Source organism: Prionailurus viverrinus, chromosome A2, assembly GCF_022837055.1.
Source record: "Prionailurus viverrinus isolate Anna chromosome A2, UM_Priviv_1.0, whole genome shotgun sequence".
NCBI lineage: Eukaryota > Metazoa > Chordata > Mammalia > Carnivora > Felidae > Prionailurus > Prionailurus viverrinus.
Genome location: NC_062562.1, coordinates 169,099,798 through 169,122,405, shown reverse-complemented (window position 1 = coordinate 169,122,405; position 22,608 = coordinate 169,099,798). Strand labels below are relative to the sequence as shown.

The following is a 22,608-nucleotide window of genomic DNA, read 5'->3' as shown; positions in this document are numbered from 1 at the left end:
GTCACAGGACTGTCAGAAGCAAAGCTTCAAGTCAGAAAGGTGAAAGCCAGGGGCAGGAAATTACAAAAAGTGAGTGGCGGGGGTGGCGAGGGGGGAAGGGATGAGAAAGTAGAAGAGAAAATGCCAGCTACTCTGAATTCACGTCCTTTTCTCTATACCTTTGGAATTGTGTTTTTTATCATGCTCTTCTATTTAAATAAACCATTACTTTCCAAGTGCTTCTGACTTATGATAGTGTTTTGATGACTTTCTAAAGCCGTGTTCCAAAGTCTCACCACAGTGCATAATTAGAATATATTGCAAGGATGTGTGTAATGCCTTTCTTCTCTCTGAAAATGAAATGTCACTTTTTCTTCTCTGCTTCCCTTTTCTCACAGATGGAGTGTTTGGAAGGTGCCAGAAGGTTCCAGCAGTAGACACACACCGCTATGAAGTGTCACCGGCGGTTCTGCAGCACCTGGCAGCCACCTTGCAGAAGCTCTCCCGAACAGGTAGGCAGGTGTGGGCCAAACTGTCCTGTCCTGGGCTGCTGGCCCGAGCTGCCTTTGCACCCAGCGTTCAGCAGGTGCTTTGCTTCTCCTTAAAGATCATGGGCCTCTTAGGTCGGGGGGACCAGTGCTGAGATAGAAGAGGGCTAGGAGCAGGCAGCCTTACTCCTAGAAGGTTCCAGCGGGGGTTCCCTTCGTGGGCTAGAGGTGGCCCTAGATGCTGCCGGGCGTCCAGGAACCACAGCAGTTTGACGGTGCTTCAGAGAGTAGGAGAGACACCTACAGGTCACGTGACAGAGACGCCAGGCCTCGGACCAGCCCCCCTCAGCCACGTGCAAGCCAGCCACTGATCAAGCCCCAGAAAGTCAGTTTGCCTCTAAATACTGTCATCATGCAAGTTTTTGTTATACAGGAGCTTCCTGTTACCTGTTTACTTCACAGGGGTGCTAAGGAGATAGTTTTAAAAATATGCTAAGTGAAATAAGTCAGGTAGACAGAGAAAGACGCATATCATAAGATTTCACTCATGTGGAATTTGAGAAACTTAGATGATCATAGGGGAAGGGAAGGAAAAATAAGATAAAAACAGAGGGGGAGGTAAACCGTAAGAGACTCTTAAATACGGAGAACAAACTGAGGGGTGCTGGCGAGAGGAGGGTGGGGGGTGGGCTAGATGGGTGATGCGCGTTGAGGAGGGCACGTGTTGGGATGAGCACTGGCTGTCGTATGTAAGTGATGAATCACTGGGTTCTACTCCTGAAGCCAAGACCACGCTGTGTGTCAGCTAACTTCAGAATAAAAATAATTACAATGACTCAGATATTATTATACACATAATTATCACATACGTAATTTATATTACGTATATAATTTTTGAAATAGGGGGGGAAGCTGCATCCGCATGCTTAACATTACTATGCCCTGTTCCTACTACGGCAGTAAAGCCCCGTTTCCTGTGCCCTCGGAGCCTGGACAGGAGGCCCACTTGCAAACCCAACACCTTGGTGTCAGGTGAGGGTCAGGGTGAAGCTCCTGGAGGGTGAAATTCGCATGTCTCGTGGTCAGGACCTAAAATGGCCCTGCTGGGGGCCCGGGCCTGGAAGGAGGGACCAGGAGAGGAACACGGACCTGAGTCCATACATTCTTTCTACATCATATCCCACAGAGCTTATCAGTGGCTCCATCAAGAAAAAAGTCTGTGGTCCAGTAGGTTTGGGAAACATTACTTGCTCCTTTCCTCCTTTTGAATGTTCGTGATGTATGCTGGTTCGTGAACATGCCGGAAAGTTCTGCAGTAAAGAATTACATTCATTCATTCGCTGCAAGTCATTGGACTATGGCACCCTTTCTCCCCAGGACACTAACTGTCCCAGGTTCAGGCAGGGAAGCAGAACCGCTAGGAGACCGCGTGCGCGATCAGTCACAGGGAGTTGGTCGTGTGCAGTCATGGGCGATGATGGAGCATGTCTACCAGACTGCTGTCTTTGGTCTGGAGCCTGAATCTGCAGGGCAGGCAGTGGGAAGGGACCATGGGTGTGAGATGAGAGGTCGAGGACAAGGACGGACAGGAGCCCATGACCGTTCTCGTGGCCCTGACCTTGGTGATGAGGTGTCCTGCGAAAGTCAGCCCCTCGTCAGGATGCCGAACGTGCACAGTTCCCAGAAGCTGGATGGGACCCTGGGGGAAAGGGCAGTTGCTGGCAGCTGTTTACAGATCCGAGTGAGTGGACAGAGGGCCAACAACGTGTGTGAGCTGTAAGACGGCTGTGGTCATACAACACTTAGTTCATAGTAACCGAATTGTGTGGTAGCTCGGTGGCCTGTGGCCAAGCGTTCATTCTTGACTAAGGTATAGTAGCAGCCAAAAGCGGTTTCTTGAAAGGAGAGTAGTTATCTGCAGAGATGTGTGTTTGCTCCCAAGCCCTAAGGGTCTGCTCTGTGATTTGCCTCTGGGGCCTTCCGAAGGGCCAAGCAGCATCCGAGTCTGGTGTGCAGGTGTCTTAGCCACATATGTGGGTAGTTGCTACTTCTTCCCTATTAGGTCCAATCAGCATAATTTCTAAATTTACTGACGTCCCATGCATGATGCTGTGTGGACAGAACTAAGTAAGGCCCCGGTGGACCAGATAATGACAGTGGTTGGGGGGTTGGGACACCTGTGATATAGCACAATGCAGGCATGTTGCTGACCTCAGCAGGTGAGAGCAGACAGCTTCTGTTGGTCTTAAGTATGGGTGTAGAGACAGCGGTCACCAGACTAACAGCTGCGTCGCGGGCACCATGGCTGTGCTGACTCCTCCGTCAGCGGGACCACCTTTGCAACAGCAGCACCACTTGGAGTCACCACCAGGTTAAGTTCATGATAATCCACTGTCCTTTCCCACAATCCACCTCTCTGGGCACAGGCCAAGCAGGAGAGTTGAAAGGGGCGTGGTGTCAGTCACCTCCCCTGCATCCTTCAAGTCCTTGACGGTGGCACTAATCTCCCACTAACCATGCCCTCCAGGGAGGCCGTATCGCTTTTGGTACAAGGTTTTGTATCCAGAGGCTGTCCTCGGGCCTCTCCCACCAGAATAGCCCTGGATCTGCCAGTCAGGGAATCAGTGTGGGGGACCTGCCAGCCCCTGAGTGTGTCCACTCCAGAGCTGGGGGAATGACGACAGAGTGAGTGCGATCACCTGGCCTCTGTAAGCCCCTGCTCTGACTGGGGGGGCCACAGTGATGTTTGGGTTTTTCTGCTATTAGCGTCAGTTCAGAGTCAGTGTTTGACAGCCACTGAAGAGTCTCATTATCTCCTTTTCCCTGGGTACACACTCATCCTGGCACAAGGGCGCCGGTCCCTCTGGGGAAGGCTAGGAGAAGGGATCACTGTATGAATTGCTGACTTGTGTACCCTTCAGGGACTCTGCCCCAACCCTGCAGCTTCATTCCTGGGGCTCTACTCTATGACCTGGGATTGTGCCAAGTCTGGAAGTTGTTTGAAGGGCTGTGACTCTGTGTTGGTGATTCCAGCCAGACCTCAGTTCTGTAGACCTGGAACTTTCCTGCTTATGCAGGTCCCTAAGACTCTTGGAGGCCTGTCTGTCTATTCCAGTGGTAGGAGCAGTCTGCTCACCTAATCAGTAACAACAGTCTTCTGCTTGCTGCTCTGTGGTGACCACGTCCATCTGTCCTTAGCTCTTACATGCACCCCCTTGGCCCTTGCCACCTCAAGATCCCGTCGTCCCCTCTGCACTTAGGGATCCCAGGTTGAGGAGAGCTCTCCCACGGTACTTTCTGACCTGAGGGGGCATCAGCACAGAGCTCTTCAAGGGCGCTGGGGCACTCTTCTAAACTCATCTCTCATAGTCTTGGGGCAAGGCATATCCTCTCGAGCCTCCTGAGGTCATTAGCAGGTCTTACATGGCAATCCACTCCAGTGTCCCCATTTCCATAAGCCTCAGACACTTGCCTCTTTGTGATATAACAAGGAAATTCTGGCATCTCCACGTCATTTCATATGGACACCCCCTTCGGATGCCTGTTTATGTCAACCATTGGTGGAAACTGTTAAAGCTATTTCCAGCCCCCTAATCTAAAACATTGGTTGGAGAATCTGCACTTAGTGGCCCGTATCAATACATTTAGCCTGGTCCAATTTCTGTTCATTCCGTCTTGATCTCACATACTTAAGAGCCATTCCCACATGTGTTGCCCAGGTTTCTGTTGGTGTAAATTGGCAAGATCATGCCATTCTTTGAGGGCATCTCACTCTCTCTCTCTCTCTCTCTCTCTCTCTGTCTCTCTCTCTCTCTCTCTCTCTCTCTCTCTCTCTCTCTCTCTCTGTGCCTCCCCACCCTGGGGCCTGCTGGGACTTAAGTCCAGGTGTAGGTCCAGATGCAGTGAGAGGTGGTGACGGTGTGTCTGGGGAAGGCTCAGCAGAACCATGTGGGGCAACCACCTGGGTGGCTCAGACACGTTCTTCAGACAGGGTTAGCCTCTTTAGCAGGAGGGGAAGGAGGGCTTCTTCTGGCAAAGAAAGGTTGGTGGAACGGAGGGGTCCAGTGTCCCAACTTCCTTAGGACCTGCCCATGTATCTCTTTCCCAGTTTTCAGTGTTCCGTCCCTCCCAGATAATGCCCTAAAGACCCCGTGAAGCCGGGGATTCCGATGGCATCACTGCAGTCACACAAGGTTACACTGCAGGTTTAGTGCTCAGAGTGAGTCTGAGACATAGGAGCAGTACTTTGTGGAGGTGGTTAAGCATAAAGGCAAATAAGGTTTTTAATTCATAGATTTTATTTCTTAGAGAATGTTAGATTTACATAAAGGTTGAGCAGAGAAAGTCTTGACACTTTGCACATACTCCCTTATCCCCACCTCCCCAAAGATTTCTCGGTTATCAGCATCTTGGCTTGATATGGCATATTAGTTGCAGTTGATGAGTTAATACTGATACATTGTAATTAACTAATGCCATAGTTTACATCAATGTTAACTTTTTTTGGTCCACTCCATGGGCTTGCACAAATGTACAATGACATGTGTCCATCCCTACACAATCATACAGAGTACTTTCACTGCCCTAAAAGTCTTCAGTGCGTCCCCGTTCATCCCTCCCCCTAATCATCCGACCACATATCTTTTTACTGTCTCCCGTGGTTTTACCTTTTCCAGAATTTCATGGAGTTAGACTTATACAATATATAGGCCTTTTCAGACTGGCTTCTTCACTTAGTGATATGCATTTAAGGTTCCTCCGTGTACCTCTATTTTCATGACTTGATAGCTCATTTCTTTTTAGTGCTGAATAATATTCCACTGTCCGGAGGTACGACTGTTTATTTATCCATTTGCCTACTTAAAGGCATCTTGCTTGCTCTACCCAGTTCTCCTCTAGGTCACCCAATCCTGTTCTAGATCACCCAGTCCTGCCCTAGATCACCTGGTCCCGCCCTAGGACACCCAGTCCTGCCCTGGGTCACCAGTTCTGTCCTAGATCACCCGGTCCTGCCCTAGATCACCTGGTCCTGCCCAAGGACACCCAGTCCTGCCCTGGGTCACCCAGTCCTGTCCTAGATCACTCGGTCTTGCCCTAGGATACCAAGTTCTGTCCTAGGTCACCTGGTCCTGTCTTAGATCACTGGGTCCTGTCCTAAATCACTTGGCCCTGCCCTGGATCACCTGGTCCTGCCCTAGATCACCCGGTCCTGCCCTAGGACACCCAGTCCTGTCCTAGGTCACCAAGTCCTGCCCTAGATCACTTGGTTCTACCCTAGGACACCCACTCTTGCCCTATGACACTTAGTCCTGCCCCGTGACATCCATCTTGCTCTAGAAACTGCCCCCCACCCCCAGCTCTAAGTTAATTCCCTCTGGCTGGTCCTGGAGCAGGCTGTGTGAGTCTCTTGGGAGCCACCTGATGCTTCCCACCCAAGCTGGGAGATGTCTGGTAGGTGTGGGGTTCTGTCTTGGTGGGTCACCTCTGCTGCTGATGGCTGTTTGCTGCTTAGTCACAAGAGGGCACGTTAAAGTGATGGAGAGGCTCAAGGATGTACCCTTCAAATAGCTTGTACTTACAATAGCCCCCTTTTGGGTCTGACCTTTCCTGTGACTGGGCACTCCTGGCCTCATCTCAGCCCCACACCAGCCGTGGCCTGCGACTCTGGACGTGGACAAGGGTAGCCTCCCTGAGGGAGGCGGGAGTGGCTCTTCTCTTCCCCGCTTCGCTCCGCGCTTGCCCCCTCAGCACATGGCCCGTATACGGCCGGTCTTTCTGACCGCCTGTGAGCCCTGGGATGAGCTCTTACTGTCCCCATGTCTCTGGTGCACATTCTCAAAGATAAGGGCCTCTTCTTGGAGCCAGGGGGTCACGCCGGCCACATGGCGCAAGCAGTCCCCCTCCCTGAGTCCCCAGCCTGCCACAGGCTTTGCCGAGGGTCGGCTCAGCCGCATCACAGACAACAGGACACAAGTGCTGTGGCCGCACAGCTGAGCCTCCTAGCTCGGCTCTGCCCTGGGACTGCTTTCCAGGGTGCCCTCTGCCCCCTGATCTGTGATCCGTGACCTCTCTTTCCTGGGGCTGTTGGCTTTTTCAGGCTAGGAAAACTCATCCTCAAAACTTGGAAAAGGCAGATTCCTGGGCCCGTTCCAGTGGTTCCAACAAGGACTGTGGAGCAGGACCTGGGAATCTGTGTCTTCAGTAAGCACGGGAGAAACACTAAGACCGGAGGGCCCTTTGGTGTGTCTCAGCCCTGCGCCTGTAACCGCGTCTGAGGGCTCGTGCTGCTGGCCCTGCCACAGGCAGGGGAGACTCATGTTACCTCAGCTGCTAAGTTTACAGTTGGGTGATTTTGGCATATTTTGATTCTGGACAGTATGGCTGCCCCTCTGGGTGTGGGCTGCAGTACCTTCACTCCCATCAACACTTGTATACACATGCACACATCCATGTACACACACACGTGAGCACACAGAAGCGCACGCATGAGCATACACAAACACGCACATACACGTCCATGCACACGCGTGAGCACACACAAACACGCACATGCACATGTCCGTGTACACACATTTGTGAGCGCATGCACAAGCACGTATGTGTATAGGTACACACATGAGCACACACACGTTCACGTGTGAGCACACACAGAAGCATGCAATCCATGTCCATGTACACACACGCACGTGAGCACATACAAGCATGCACATACATGCCCACTTACACACACGTGTGAGCACACACAAGCATGCACACACGTCCATGTACCTGCACATGTGTGAGCACACACACATGCACACACATGCACACGTGTGAGTACATGCACACATGTGAGCACACAAACATGCACATTCACCCACACACATACGCTCATACGCACACATCCATGTGCACACACATGCGCGAGCACACACACATACACATGCACACATCCATGTACATGCACACACGTGAACACACAAGCACACACATACACGCCCACGCACGAGCACACAAGCACATGCATACACGTCCATGTACATACACACATGTGAGCACACACAAACATGCACATACACATGCACACGTCGGTGTACACACATATGTGAGCGCACAAACACACATACATGTCCACATACGTGTGAGCACACACAACCACGCACATACACTTCCACACTTCCACATGTGAGCTCACACATGCACACATGTGAGTACATGCACACACACAAGCACACACACAAACGCACACACATGCACTCACATGCACACATCCATGTACACTCACATGCGTGAGCACACACACTACCACGCACATACACATGCACACACCCATGTATATTCACACGTGAGGACACACACAAACACGCACATTCACACACATGCACTCACACACATCCATGTACACACATGCTTGAGCACACACAAGCACACACATGTCCATTTACACACATGACTGAGTGCACACACAAATACACGCGTACACATGTGCACACACATGAGCACACACAGGAACACACACACACATAAAAACACATGAACACATGTATGTGTCCACACCACTTTGGGGTCCTCCATCTGACACTTGTTTCCAACAGTGCCATGTAATCCAGAACTTTTTCTCAGATATTTTCAGTCTGTTACCTAGTTTCTTCCTCACTTGTCCTTTGGATGTTTTGGGTTTTTCACCTTGGTCATGCAAAGCTCAATACCATAATAACATCCTGGAGGTGTTGGGAGTGTATGTCTTACTCTAGGAAAAGAATCTCTAATCCTGCTGGTGTACTGAACTTGGTTAGCCTGATATGAGATGGTTTTGGGGAAGGGAGCTTCTTCGGAATCCCTTAAAACCATTCTATCCAGGTAGCTGCATTTGAAGTACAGCAGGTTGTATGTTTCCGTACATCAAGGCTGCTTCTTGGCCATATGGTTGCTCGTCTCGTTGACAGCTGCTTGCACCGCCGTTCAGGGGACTTCCTCATGAAGAAAGAAGGGAAAATGGGCTTTAATTGTGCAACTTTCTTTTCCAACGTAAATATATACATCAAGGAAAAAAAACGTGTTCACTTTCTATTTACCATTCTTGTGTCCTACAAGAAGAATGCTCCTCATTGTTCTCTTGTGTATTAAATTTTTAGAAAATACATTTCACTTCTTCTGACAAGCCATTAAAATTCAGCATTTAAATGTCACTCGTTGGCACATAATTTGCTGTCATGAAAACAACTATGGATTTATTTCTTGGCAAGAGTCTCCTGTTGTATTGAGCTGTATGTCAAAACCAAAAGCAAAAAAGCAAAGTTAAAAAAAAAAACAAACTCCAACACAGTTTTATAATTCCTTAAAAGAGAATGAAAAGAAATCATCTAATGCTATGGAATGGAACAGAACACCAATATGGGCTGCAGTGATTTCCAGATGTGATGGCCTTCTGCACAGGGGTGGGCTGTGGGCTCTGCGTTATGTCCCCTGCTATGCCAAGATGCTCTGTGCAGTGGGACACGTAAGCCTAGCTTTGCTTCCTTCATATTCTTCCTTGGTCATTCTCTTTGCTTGCAGTCAATCTCCACTTACCTGTCTTCCCTTGTTAGGAAACCCCCTTACGCTCCTGGAAATTGGAGTCATTCCTTCTTGCTGAGGTCCAGCTGAGGCCCACTACCCCTCCGAGTTCCAGGCAGATTCGTGCTGTGGGGTGGAGAGACGGAGAGGTGCACGTGGAGGGCACGTACAGTCACAGTGATGATGCTTGTCCTTCTCAGGATTTTCATTATATACAGTTGGACATTCACACGTGGTGGGAACCTGGTGGAGGGGCCACTGAGGGTGAGTGGTGATTGGAGGGGGTGGAGAGGCCATGAGGGGGTCGGTAGGCAGGGCAGCAGTCACACCTCAGGCCCAGAACATAAAGAGTGCTCGGGAATTGGTGAGAAATAGAGCCCGCTCAGCCTCACAAGAAATTAGAAAAATGGAAGTTAAAATCACAAGAGGTTATTTCATTAACTATAAGATGGCAAAAATGAAAGAATACGACATTCCCAAGTATTGACTTGAGTCTGGGGCAAATTGAAAATTCCAAAATTCCAACCATTTTGGAAGCTGTTTTGGCAACAAAAAAATGGGTTAAGTGAATACCCAAATCACAGCTCTCCACTTCTGGTTATGGACTCCAGATTGTATATCTGTGCTCCGTCTGTAACAGGCATTGCTACATCTGTGGTAATGAAAACCAGTGGAAGTAAGCTAAGCCTCCATTAGCCAGGAAGAGATTCAACGCTGTATGTAACCAGGGTCAACAAACTGGAGGCACGTGTATCAACGTGCCTGCATCTCACAAACATGTTGAGCAAATAAATAAAGCGAGGTCGTACAGAATATGCAGAGTCTGAGACCGTGAACATGAAAGAGGAGGACTGTACTGTCTCCTGGTTAGGAGAACTCACACACACCGTGCACGTGGAGCGGGGAATACAGGACGTTGAACACAACGTGGGGATAGTGGTCACCTCTGGAGTCAGGCAGAGTGAGCTGCAGTCGGGGGCGGGGGGCTCCGATGCAGCGTCGTACGTTGTGTGTCTTAGGTAAGACAGTGGTGAGTGCAGTCTGTTTATCAGATGGTTTTATTCCTTTTTGTATGCATGAACCATTTTGTGACACGGTAAATAATAGAAAAGCCAACAGTGTAAACACAAGGCAGTTTAAGAAGGGACTAATGAAGAAAAGAGCAGAAAATAAGGAGTAGTGAAAAAGAAGTAATGAAAACAGCAAGAACATACGAAAAACCCAGTTCTTTGAAAAGACTTATAAACCAGAGAGACTTCTGTTTGGCCAACAACAGTACTGCAAAGGAATAAATACACAACACTTGGGAAAAGGGAGCATCACTACAGATAAGCGGAGTTTAAACATCACGAGAGAATACCATCACCAGCCTTGTTCTAAGGAATGTGAAGAGGCAATTAAAAAGTACTATAAACCATAAGAGTGATGCAGAATGCTATAGAACACTTGAATACGCCTGCCGTATACGTAAAAAGTCGTATACCTACATTTTCAAAAAGTTGGTTTTGTAAATTCGGTGAGCATTGTCTATATCCATAGTGGGGTATCCATGCTGTTCACAAAGTGTCTCTCGTGGCGCTCTCCCAAACATAGCACGAGCCATATGCAGCGATGAGGGCACACAGCTGTGGAAATACGTGGTCACAGAGCTTGTGTGACTTTGAACCTGGCACGTGCAGTATGTACACATCGCAGCCCAAACTTTGCAAAAGCCTTTGTGTGACTAAACATTGACCATCACCTTCTGTTTGCTAAGAATCTGCCTGAACCACATTTTCTTTCCAAGTCCGTATTTGCTGGTAACATCTCCTCCTCGGCTCAAAAGCACCCCTTCTCGCTGGTGAATTTTGCAATCAAAGGAGAGACGAGAGGTCTTAATTAAAGGAAGACCCCTTCTGCGACAAACATTTTCTCTCTAAAGAAAGAGAAAGAATAGTCAAAGTGGGCTTGCAGTGTGTGGGCTGAGGGTTGCTGAACTACAAGGAAACATGGTGTGGAATGACCGGACTAGCAACGTCATTCACATCGCAAAGGGGGCCTCTCTACCTTCCTAAAGCATTCTTGGCACATTTCCTTCGAACAAAGAGCTCCCCTGGTACATTTCAGAATTGGTTTCCAGATTATTGACATCAGGACAGACACATGAAAGCCGAAGAGTTAGTTCTAACTCTTCTAAATGTTGATCGGTCTGAAATTAGGAGAAAATAGGCCTGTAGTTTAGAACAGCAAATACGATCAATTTTAAAGCTTTATTTTTCCACAGCTCTTCAGAGCCGTGATACCAGAAACGGCATAGTTTGTGTCTGTTCCTCTAAGAACTCCATTCTGGGAGAATCAGTCTTACTCTGCACACTGCACTTTCACCATTATCTCTTAAGGAACAGAATGACTAGGAAATATATGTCTTTGGGGGAAAGGATCTCATATTTTCTATGATATTCAAGGACTTTCAGAACTTCTGGCGAAGGACAGGGACTTCTGGCCACACTCACTGGGCCCTCTGGCCATCTCACTGCCTGTGCCCGGCTCTCAGTGTCGTGTCCAGGAAGCTACCACCCTCCTGGGAGCACCAGGGGCCTGGGGGCCCCGGAGCCTCCATGCCCACCTACCACACACTGCCCTGCCAGCAGCCTCAAAAGGGTAGACAGCTGGTCATGAGAGGATGGGCCAAAAGGGTTTAGACTGACACAAATTGATCTTTCCGTGTATGTAACTATCGAGTCACGTCAGCCATGGGATCTGATAGTGTGCAGAAGAGAGCTGCAAGATGATGGTTTGATAACTGGCACCAGATACAGCAAACACCCGTGGAAGTGTGGAAGTTTGGTGCAAGTGTGGTGAAGTGCAAAGTGAGGCAGGGTTTAGTGGACACACATCCCAGCTCTCGGCAAGGCGAGCAAATCACACGGAGGGAAGTGGAAGCCACCAAGCTCTGCGTCCCTTCAGCCTTGGGCTTCTCCCCTCCTTCCTCCGCTGGAATCACCCCCCTCACCAGTTCCTCCGCTGATTCTCCACTCCAGTCCGCCTCCCCTGTCCTGTTGAGTGGCACGCCTCCTGTGGCTCATCTAGACACATTTCTTTCAGGAATTGACGGCAGACCATCGCATGACTGATTCTCAAGGCAGAATAGAGGCAGAAAACAGAACTCTGTCTTCTCGAGCTGGGATGCACTTAGCTGACACCAGAGTGAACCTTTAATTTACATGAAAGACTACAAATATGGGAACCAGAAATGAAAACTAAGACTTGTCACTTAGGGGGCAAACCAAAGTCATTCTTTATATGCATTTGAGAATCGAATTGTTGTCTTTTAGAAGATGCTTACATGTCAAGAAATGTTGGCACAATATATACTACCCCTGTGATTAAAAGGTAGGTTTCTTAACTTTTTGAACACTGTAAAAGCTTGGATTTTTTTCTCATGTGAACTACAGATTTTGCCTTTTAATGTTAAGTGTGAAGTCAGGTAGACTTCATCCCTTTTAAAACTTGAAAAGCTGAAGGCTTGATTTAGGTTGCCACATCCGGAGGCTGGCCGGCACCTGCTTTTGAGCACCCTGCACTCTGGAGCGGGACCATCATCGATTCCTGGAGGCTTCATTTCCGATGCGCCAGAGTCTTCTCCCTCGGGAGAGTTAGGTGTACCTGCAGGAGAGCAGTTGAGGCCTGTGAGACCTGGACGCTTCCCAGATGGCACAGAACACCTTGCATTTCTTTGCATTTCTGAAAGAAGCAGGAAGGTGGGGGTGGGGGGCAGGTCCTTTTTTTGGAAAAAGGAATTTAGAATGAAACCTCACTCATAGGTGTGTAGGTCACGGGGCCAATCAAGCTTCTGTTCGCATTACGGGTTTGTGTACTACCTGTCTTATCGAATAAAAGCCTTTAGACTCAGGTGGGCAGATAATTACAAATGGATCCTGGACCTCTTATTTTGGAAATAGTTTTTATCATCCTCTTCTTTCTCTCCCTCTTTCATCTCTTCTTGAGTTAAAACTTTCTTGTGATTTTGTAGGGTTCTGGGCATGTCAGCCGGTCATATGAGTAAACGTCAAAGCTGTATGAAGCAGTCACTTTTATTTGAAGTCAGGAATGGAAGTATAGGGTCAGGAACATTGGTACGTGTTTTCAATACTGTATTAGTCCTCTAAAGAGTTGTTACAAGGCAGGAGCCACACACCAGGCAGCAGTGGCACTGACATTCTCGGCCGTTCTGGGCTGTGTTCTTGCCACAGGACACGCAGCGAACCTCACGTTTCAAGACAGAGGCAGGTGGATAAACGCCTTTGGGAAAACATTTGAAACCAACCCAAACCAAAATTTTCCACCAAAACTAGAGGGGCTCCTAGACCTTAAACAGAGAATCAAAATAAAGCAAAACAAAAACGAATACACTCCCCTCAAGGAAGTGTGGTTCCCTACCACGACTTTGTCTGAATTCTCGAGCACGAAGACAGACGCCATCGATGATACCTAGTAACAGAGCTAGAGCCACTCTAGAGAAAGTCGTGTTGGAGCTCAGGGAGCTGACACTGGGAGCTGCAGTTAGAGAATTCTAGAATGCCACACAAGTGGAACCTGCTACTGGCATGACCCAATGGAACAGAGTGAAGATGAGCCTCTCTCTCTCCTTGTGGCACTGAATACCCCACCTCCCCTCGACCTGGACGTGCCTCCCGCTCCTGGGTCAACAAGCCCCGCTCCTGGCCAGGAGTCCCAGACCTTATCCTTCAGTCCTTGGGAATCAGACGCCACTTTCCCCACCTGCCTCACAGGTATTCCCACATCCAGTCAGCCACCATTTATGGAACGTTCCCGCTGTTACTAGACATGAGGATGGGTTATCACAGAAGTCGGTAACAGAATGGTCCGGTGCTCCATCGAGCAAAGTGAAAGGGGCTCACTAGACAGAGCATTTAAGGGTCAAAGTGGGCTTCTCCGATTGTCACAAATGCGTGTTCGTGCTCACCGTTTCCCTGAACACCAGGAACTGGTTCCGGTTAGCTCGTTTCATGTAGCAGACGGCACTGCAGGCTGACCTCCGGCCGCCAAGGTGAATACTCAGTGTCCTTCGGAGGCTGGGGTGAATCCAGCCTTGTTGGCTGTAACTCCCAGGCTCAGAGCTGGAGTTCTTCACCGTCTCCACCCGCCCAAGGGCCCCTCTTCACATCCTGCAGCTGAATGGAGAGGCCACTGTGGTGTGTGGTGGGGAGGGAATGACAGGCCACAGGAGGAGAAAAAGTGGAGACAGGGCCAGCTCTTGGGGAGGAGCCCCGAGGATGGAAGGAAGGGCCAGGAAGGCACCTGCCAACCAGCAGGCGGCCTCCCTGTCAGAAGCGGCTCTGGATGGTGAAGGGGAGTGAGGCTCTCGCTCTGCTTCCTGCGGGGCCCATGGGGAGGTCAGGAGCCGACTGGGCTTTGCCCCTGCTGTCCAGGAGGTGCGTGGCAGTCAGCCACTGGCTACTTTTTCTTGCCACCTTTTATTAAGAAGTGACCTTTGGCCCTTGGAGTTTCTCGTTTCACCACAGTCGTCCTGTCCCTTCAGTGTGGACATGTTAGCCTAGCAGAAGACTCCCCAGTGCCCTTCTCGTTTGGCCCCACGGGGTCCCCAGTGCCCTTCTCCCCACACAGCCCTGGCAGGGGCGTGATGACGGGTTGTGCACAGCGGCTGGGGAGTTTCACCAGGCCGCTGGGAATAGGTCACATATTCAGCCGAGAGCAAACGAAACCGGGTACAAATGGTAAACATCAGAACAAAAGTAAAATTGAGAGCAGGGCAGGCATTCCCGAGATGGCTAGCACGCGCTGGGAGGGCGTTGTCGCCCTCTGGGTATTTCAGTGCGGGGTAACGGCAGCCTGTGGGCTGAGGAGGCCGCCGTGGTAACGTGCACAGACGGCGGGTTAGGGACACAAGATGCACACGAGGTGTATCAGAATGGGTTGCATGTTTACACCCTCCTGTTCTCGCGACGCGGTATTGCCGTCTGTGTACATATGCAGTGGAAGTTTTCAAAATTACTCACGTCTGCAGACGCATGGCCTTTTCCTGCCTGATCAGGAATATTCTGGCAGAGCGGCAGGATGGCACGTGAGCTCCTGTGGAGGTGTGTGTGTGCAGGGAGAGGCCGGGAATAAGTGAACATTAAGGGGGTGTAAGGGAAAGTCCTCAGGGGAATAGAGAGGAGGGGCAGTGAGAAAGATCTACGAGTTTAAGCAGAGTAGTCATGAGCCCCGAGTTGTCCCATGTGCTCATGAGGAAATGTGTAGACTGTTTGTAATGATTTCCAGTACCATCTGTAGTTTTAGTGATCAAGGGCATGGGCCTGAATTCAAGTCCCTAGTCTTTCCCTTGCTGCCAGCGTGATGTGGGCGGGATCCGGCGCAGCTAGCTGTCCGTCCGTGCCTCGGCGTCCCCATTGGCACCGTGGAGTTGTGCAGTTGTGCAGGGAGTGCTTAAGTGGTTGGCTGTTTGTTATTGTTACTCATTTAAAACGTAGCCATTACTGAGCCATGTGGGTTCAGCTTACACGTGGCTCACACACGTGAGCAGTGTGCATTGGACACACCCATGAATACCGATAAATGGCGTGTACGTGTGTGTCCGTGTCCTGGGGGAGAATCCGAGAATGTCTGTAGTGGCGATACGGTGACCTCAACGTCAGCATGGATCGTCTCTTTGAAGCAGATTTTAAGCATGTAATTGATTAACTTATGACCTGCTTTGCATTTCCTTAAACTAAAAAAATGTTTTACAAGCAGAACACAATCATTTTGAAGAAAATGCCGGTTTTTACAGTAGGCATGTGTTTGCTCCTCTAAGACGTGGAACCAGAGATGACGACGGTTCTAGGGAGGCGTGTGGAGGCGTTTGGGTCCACGTTCCTCACGGTTTCTGCTTTTGTGGGTATCAGGGAGACTGCTGGGCAGCGGGCCGCGGCTTTGCGAGGCCGGGGAGACCGGTAACCAGCCACGCTGTGGGCCGCGGTGCTGCCCATGACTGTCCTGGGCCCGCGGGGGACGGAGATGGGGCGGAAGCTGGTCTCCACACTCAGCCGTTGCTCTCCTCTTGCCTCGGAGTCTGGGTGACCGGCTTGAGATGACTCGTAATTTTCCTGAACGGGGACTTGCTTTCCTGCTGTGGATGCTGCCTGAGATGCTCGCTTGGTGTCCTGTGGTGAATATAAAATCATAAGTGACATGTGCCACTGTGGTTTCTTTTGTGTATATAGTTGAACATGCCCCTCAACGGACTGCGTGTCCCCCATTTCTACATTTCAGTGCACTTTCCTCCGAACAGGTGAAGGCCCTGCTGCTGGAGACAGGGGAGAAAGACACTGACAGTCTGTGTTCTGGCTGCGGAGCTAGTCACCTGTGTCACCGCATCTAATACCCAAAACATCTTCCAAAATAAGCATCATTATCTCAGCTTTACAAACGTGGCCAGTGAGCCTTAGGAAGTCCTCGTACACCGCCCAAGGCTCTTGCTCTCTACCCCCCAGATCCGTTCTCTGCCCCACAGCTCACTCTGAAGCTCCACATTGTATTCTCAAAGATGTCTCTTCGCCCTACATTTCACATACAAAATATACCTGTTTCCTCTCACTTTTGGTAAGTCAGTCACTTTCTCAAGACAACAGAGGAAAACTGGTTACTCAGTTTGTTTTTAGGGTTATGTGTTTATCACGCTAGGTGAGAATTTGTCTAGAAAAGGCGGAAAATGCATCCTGAGGCTTCCTCGGGTAGATGTCTGATTCTTCCGTTTCACGGCTCGTAAAGAAGGACAGGACCACTCCCGAGGGTAATTGGATTATTAATGACAGGGACTGTATTCACAGGCTCAATCAGACCTTACTCAAGGCTTTTTAGGGAGGAAGCCTGAGACCTCCCTAATCAAAGGCCAGAACCACTCCTCAGAATGCAGCATCCCCTTAACCTTATCCAGAGAGGAACCTCTCACCCTAGACAGATTTCTTACAAGAGGCGAGTTTCTGTGAGGCCACAAAGTCTGGGGGGTGATGGCTGGGTTTTGAGCTGGGAGGCCCAGTGTGGAAAAATGGCCTCTGCCCCCTTTAGCATGTGAACCTGTTAGGGAAGATGTGTCTGCAGGGCCGTCTCAAGAAAACCTGGATCGACTCTGGTTTTATGTGTTATTGATTCACAAGCCTTTATGGAGAGCCGTCTTTGCCAGGAGCCTAGACTGGGGACATAGCTCCTAAAGGACGCGGTGCCCGGGTGACCGCTCTGGTTCTGGTTCCTGTGTTGCTGTTTGGAGATACGCGGGGGAATGAAGAGCCAGCACTCCAGGGTCAGAAGAGCTGGGGCCCCTGTTCCCCCCATTCCCCGCTCCGTCCTCTGTCACATCGGGAGACTCAAAGAGTAAGGGGGATCATAGGGGATGATGGGCATCGTGGTGCTTTATAAGTTATCCTTCCTGTGCTCACCGCTCTGCCGGCCTCCAGGGTTGTGGGTGACCCCGCTCTCAGTGAAAGAGCACTACGCATGCACCCCAGCATTCTCACTGGACTCTAGTGTTCAGGAGTGCGTACGCGCTCATGTTCTATGTGCTTCCAAACCACAGAAAGGTGTAAATGGAAGATGTGATGAAGAGTGCATAGACAGCTCCGAGTGTGGCTGTGTCCCTGCACCGGTGTGTGTGCGTTTCTGGGCACTCTGTCCGGGGTCTGGCAGACGCTTGGCCGCAGGACGGCCGGCATGGTGGCTGCTCTGGCCTGCCGTCTTGGCCTCCTGTCTCTCCTTTCACCCCCAGTACGCTTCTGTTTCTCTAATTTGAACTCTCTCTGTAGAAAACACTTCCATTGTTCCACGTTTGGGAAAATTTAAAAATTGATATTATAGTCTTCAAAAAGAAAGAGGTTTGTGATTTTTCTCTTGTTAAGTTAATGAACTGGCTTGGAGAATCTAGGAAGGTGGAAAAAGCCAAAGGCCGCGTCTGAGCCTCCGTGTGGGCGTCCTTCACCGCTCTTCCTCCTTTGTCATTCCAGGCTCCTTTCATCTCCTGCTTCTCTTTTTATCTGCTCTGTTCTCTCTATAAACCCTGCTCTTTCTCCCTTTATCTCAATACCATAATGAAAGGCCTTCAAAGACCGAGTTTCAAAAAACATCCCCCAGAGAGGGCCAATTAAATACATAAAGACGGTTTGTGTGTAAAGACTGGAGTTTTCAGGGGTATGAGATTATCTTGAATTTCCAGGTGGAGGGCGGAAGCTGGGTCCTGCCCTCTCCTTCCTGTCTCGTGCTCGGCAGACTGTCAGAGCACCGTGGGCCCCTGGGACCCTGTTGCACCCGGGGCCTCTGACAGCAGGCCTCCCCCTCCTTCTGAGCAGTGGCTTTCTTAAGCTGTCACTTGGCAGGTTTTAAGAGAGTGCTGCCTCCCTCAGCCTGGGCTTCTGCATACAAGAGCTCCAGCTTCTGTCCGCGTCCCGGCGTCGGGGACAGGAGGGAAAACCAAACGTGTGGGAGGCTGCAGATTTAGCTCTGCCATGTTCTAGTTGGGATGGCACCTGTGTACTCATGCAGTCTGTACACAAAGTATTGGATAAACGACTCAAAGCCTGAAACAGGGTCAGCTACTTGAGAACAATTGGTTCTTAAGGACCTTGGGCAGTTCAGGAGCCGTGGTGGAACAGTCAGGTCATGCCAAGGTTTGTAGAGCCGAGTACGCTCAGTGAGGTCAAGCTCACACGTCAGCTCAGATCGGGAAGCGAGAGGTATGGTGTTGCTTATCCGTCACGTTGATTACTTTTCAATGCTGTGATTGGACCTTGGCCCTCTCTCTTCCAGAGGAGATGGGAGGTCACCCAGTAGGAGGCAGGTGGTTCCTGCTCTCAGTTTCCACTGTTTGGGTGGTGAGAAATTGCATTCTGGAAGGATGTTCCCTTGTTTTTCTGGGATCACCACACGGGGAGGCTCGAGGAGCCGGTGTGGGCGCCACCCTCCCCAGGGCCTCCTCGGGCCGCCCGGGTGCGCGTTGTGCAGGGTGACGCCTCTGAGTGTGACAAACGTCTGACTCTGGGTAACACCCGGGCAGAGATTCAACCTTCCTTTTATTTTACTGAACGTGCAAGGGATGCTCTCCTCACACAGGTGCTTCCCCTCCGGCGCTCTCTTCCTGGGAAGGGTTGCGGGCTGGACGCCATCCAAGGCCTGCGGCGCACTGAAGCTTCTCCTTGTCGGAGAAGGAGCGCTGGGTGAGAGGGAAGGGCAGGGGGCTGCCGCCCAGCTCTGTGGTGAAGGAAGCGGCCACCCAGCCAGCTTCGTCCAGCCATTGTCCTTGTGTGTGCGTGAGCCCCCGTCAGGGCTTGAATGGGTGTGTGGTGAGTCCTGGGCGCTCCTTTGCCCATAGGTCAGGGAGGACGAGACATGTGGGTGCCAGGAAGGGCAAAACATTGGCGGGGGTGGGGAGCGGATCACTTTCTTTCTTTTTTCCAATTCAGTTTTGGAGACAGAACATTCGGGACGAGGAGGGGCTGTTAGACTACCGCACGCGGGCAGTAACGGCCGGTGTGCCGCTGGCTCCAGAGCTGGCCACCACCGTCATGGGAAGTCACGCAAAGGTGTCGTGAGGGTGGTCTGACCGGTCCAGGGGCAAGGAGGTGAGGCGAAACTTGGGACAGCACAGGTACCTCCAGTCAAACCCTGTCACCATCACCCGCTCTTCTCTTGCTGGTGTCCACTGCGGTATTTACCAGATTGAGTTCCTCCAGGCGGTGGACACGAAGCTGTGGGTCTGGGCCGCGCCTGGAGGGAAGGGTACAAGTCGGGGCGGGCGCGGAGCTGTGCCTCCTGACCCGGGGCAAGTTCTTGGTGCGTGCGGTGCTTCCATCCAGTGGTCAGGGGCACCTCAGTGCACAGCTGATGGTCTGAGGGCACTTTTTCAAAGCCATGTTCCCACCTCCTTGACACTCTGTCTTTAAACAAATGTAGACGGACACTGTAGGTGAAGGTGCACGTTCCCGTCCAGCCTGCAGAAGATTGAGGTTTGGGACCTGAGAGGGTCTTCATGTGCACGTGTATGTGTGTGCGTGAGAAAGGACGGGGTGGGGAAGGGGGCTACTCTGGAGGTTTGCTGTGATCCTTACTTGTGGGGACTCAAGAGGGTCAAGCTGGGCGACAGGTGGCGTGTGTCCCGCCACAGCTGGCTGTCCACGCTGTCTCTGGTCTCACAGAAAGACGCTGTGGCCAAGGGCGTCTCAACTTCCAGGTGAAAACACTCCATCCACTGATTCCCTGGAGCTCCAGGAGTGGCTTCGTGTGGGGATTTTGGAAGCTTCACTTTGGCCAGCGGGGGTCGGGTTCGTTAGGAGGAAAGGTCCTGGGATGGCTACACAGGTGGGGAAGGGACCAGGCCTCTGGGAGGGTCTCCTGGGGCCTGGTGGTCAGCGAGGCCTCCAGGAGGGAGCTGTGCCTTCACGGATGGAAGGGGCTTACAGGTGGGAAAGAACCCCAGGGAAGGAAGAAAGCCCGGGTGCGGAGGGAAGAGGTGAGGTGCACCTGGGAACGGACACTGCCCGGTGACACCACGAGCACCAAGGGTGCAAGGGTGACACCAGCAGAGGCTGGTTCCAGGATTTCAAGGTGAAGGGAAGGATGACGAGCAAAGTGGCGTTTTCTGGAGAGCCAGGTTTGCCCTTCCTAGAACAGCAGACATCCTGGTGCCTTGTCCCCTCTTCTGCAGGGAAGGTCTCTCACGAGGCTGCCCCACCCCGTCCTCTCTCCTGGGGGTCTGGCCTGGAGGCTGTGCACCCGGAGGTGCCCGAGGCCCGGGCCTGGCACCAAAGAGCAAAAATTACTCATAATTACACGCAATTAGCAATTTTAAATTATTAATGGTGGTGAAAGAATGTGTCTATTCAACAACTAATTTGTCGTAATTTTTAGTAATTGAAAGTAATTTCTAGCAATTAAATCCTAATTTAGTGCATTTTCTGGGTGATGCCCTTATTCAAGGGGTGCGTCTGATTGTACTGTTGGGTGCTTTCTTCCAGGCACTTTGTGCAGTAAACTTTGCTGGGGAGGATATTTGGAGGAACAAAATAACCGAATCTTGGAAGCGCGGCAACAGCAAAGACCCGCGCGCAACAGGGGAGCGAACGCCTGTGCCTCCTGATGACGCGGGCCTTCCCAGAGCCACCCCTGCTCTTGGTCTGCTCAGAGTCAAGTGTAGGGGCTGGATGTTGGGAGGGGACACGGCACCGGGCTGGCACTCGGGCGTGAGTCCAGGAGGGGCGTCTGGTCACGGTTCGCTGGAGGCGAGGCCTGGAGCGAGGGCACAAGAGCTGGGTTCTCCTAATTCACAACTTCCCTCCGCTTTCCTAACCCCCACCTCCGGGGCAGGTGTGCGCAGCCGCCCCCAGGAGTTAACCTAATCAGGGCGGATTTGCATGTGAAAAGCAGCCTGGAGTCTTTGTCTACTTGAGGAGGGGATCTTATCCCTGATGAAAACTGTCATCTCTTTTGTCAAGTAGCAAATAAATATTCTGACTAAATTCTTCAGAAATGAAACGACTTGGTATATCTGGGAATGTACTTTATTCCCCTTGCAAATTAGTCGTTTTAACTATGCATGACTTCTTCCTACCACCCTGGGTAGCAATTGAAACTTGAATGTGGTTACTGCCTTTCCATATTTATTTTCTGTCGGAACCGTGGATCCCGGCAGCTAAAGACACAAGATGAAAGGCTGGCCGCGGTTACACACGTTTCTGTCATTTTCCTGGGCAGATCCGGACTTCCTGGGCAGCAGCCCCGTTCTGGACCGCGGACTGGGTCACAGACCCCGCCCCTCCCAGTCCTGCAGGCCAGCGAGGTCGTCCTCTGCGCCCCTGGCAGTCAGTGTCACCACTGGCTCGCACCTGTGCTCAGGGCTGTCTCGCGCAGTCTTCCTGGGCCCCGGATCCTTTGCCAAATCGGAAAGCCCTCCCTGCACCTGGGCCTGAGCTGTTCAAGGCCCAAGGCCACCGCTGCTTCGGAAAGTCCATCTCATATGGCTCAGGTGGGGAGTCTCCACCTTCTCAGACCTCGCATCCTATTCACGGCAAATATTTGGTAACGCCTTCTCTCCTATGCTTATATGAAATCAATAAGTGACAGAATTCCCAACACGCAAGAATGTTAAAAAATGAATATAATGCTATGATATAAAGGACAGTAGGAAGAAAGATGAGTGATGACAAACAAACACGCATTTTGATACGTGTGTGCCCGAACGGGCCCAGCCGAGGACAGAGTGAGGCGCCTGGTGTAGAGTCTCGGTGGACCGGCAGAGCCAAGTGCAGACTGTATCCCTGTGTGCAGTGGGGTCCAGCACCATTGCTGAGTTGCGATAGGTACTCAGCCCACGACGGACGGGAGGACGGAGCTCCTTCGGGGGGGCTACAGTCCTGCTCTGAGCTTCCGGACGAGGACTGTGACCCCGGCAGGCACACTGCTTTGGGTCTGTTGGCCCTCCCTCCGGGCCCCCCGTGAGGCCCAGAGAGAAGCCAGCGTGACCCTGTCTTGTCTTCGCTCCGCTCACCGGCTCTGAGGCCAGCAGCACCTACTCTGGTGACTTTTCCAGCTTCCTGGCGGTGTTGGTGATGCCGCCCCACAC

General features: G+C 51.1%; 1 protein-coding gene across 2 annotated transcripts in view; it reads left to right on the top strand.

Annotated features, from left to right (window-relative positions):
• PTPRN2 (protein tyrosine phosphatase receptor type N2) overlaps window positions 1-22,608 on the top strand; it is an 805,972-nt gene that overhangs the window by 225,026 nt on the left and 558,338 nt on the right. For both annotated transcript variants that reach the window (XM_047850353.1, XM_047850352.1), the window contains exon 3: window positions 378-491. In XM_047850353.1, coding sequence (XP_047706309.1) covers window positions 378-491 — 114 coding nt within the window. The remainder of the gene's footprint in view (window positions 1-377; window positions 492-22,608) is intronic.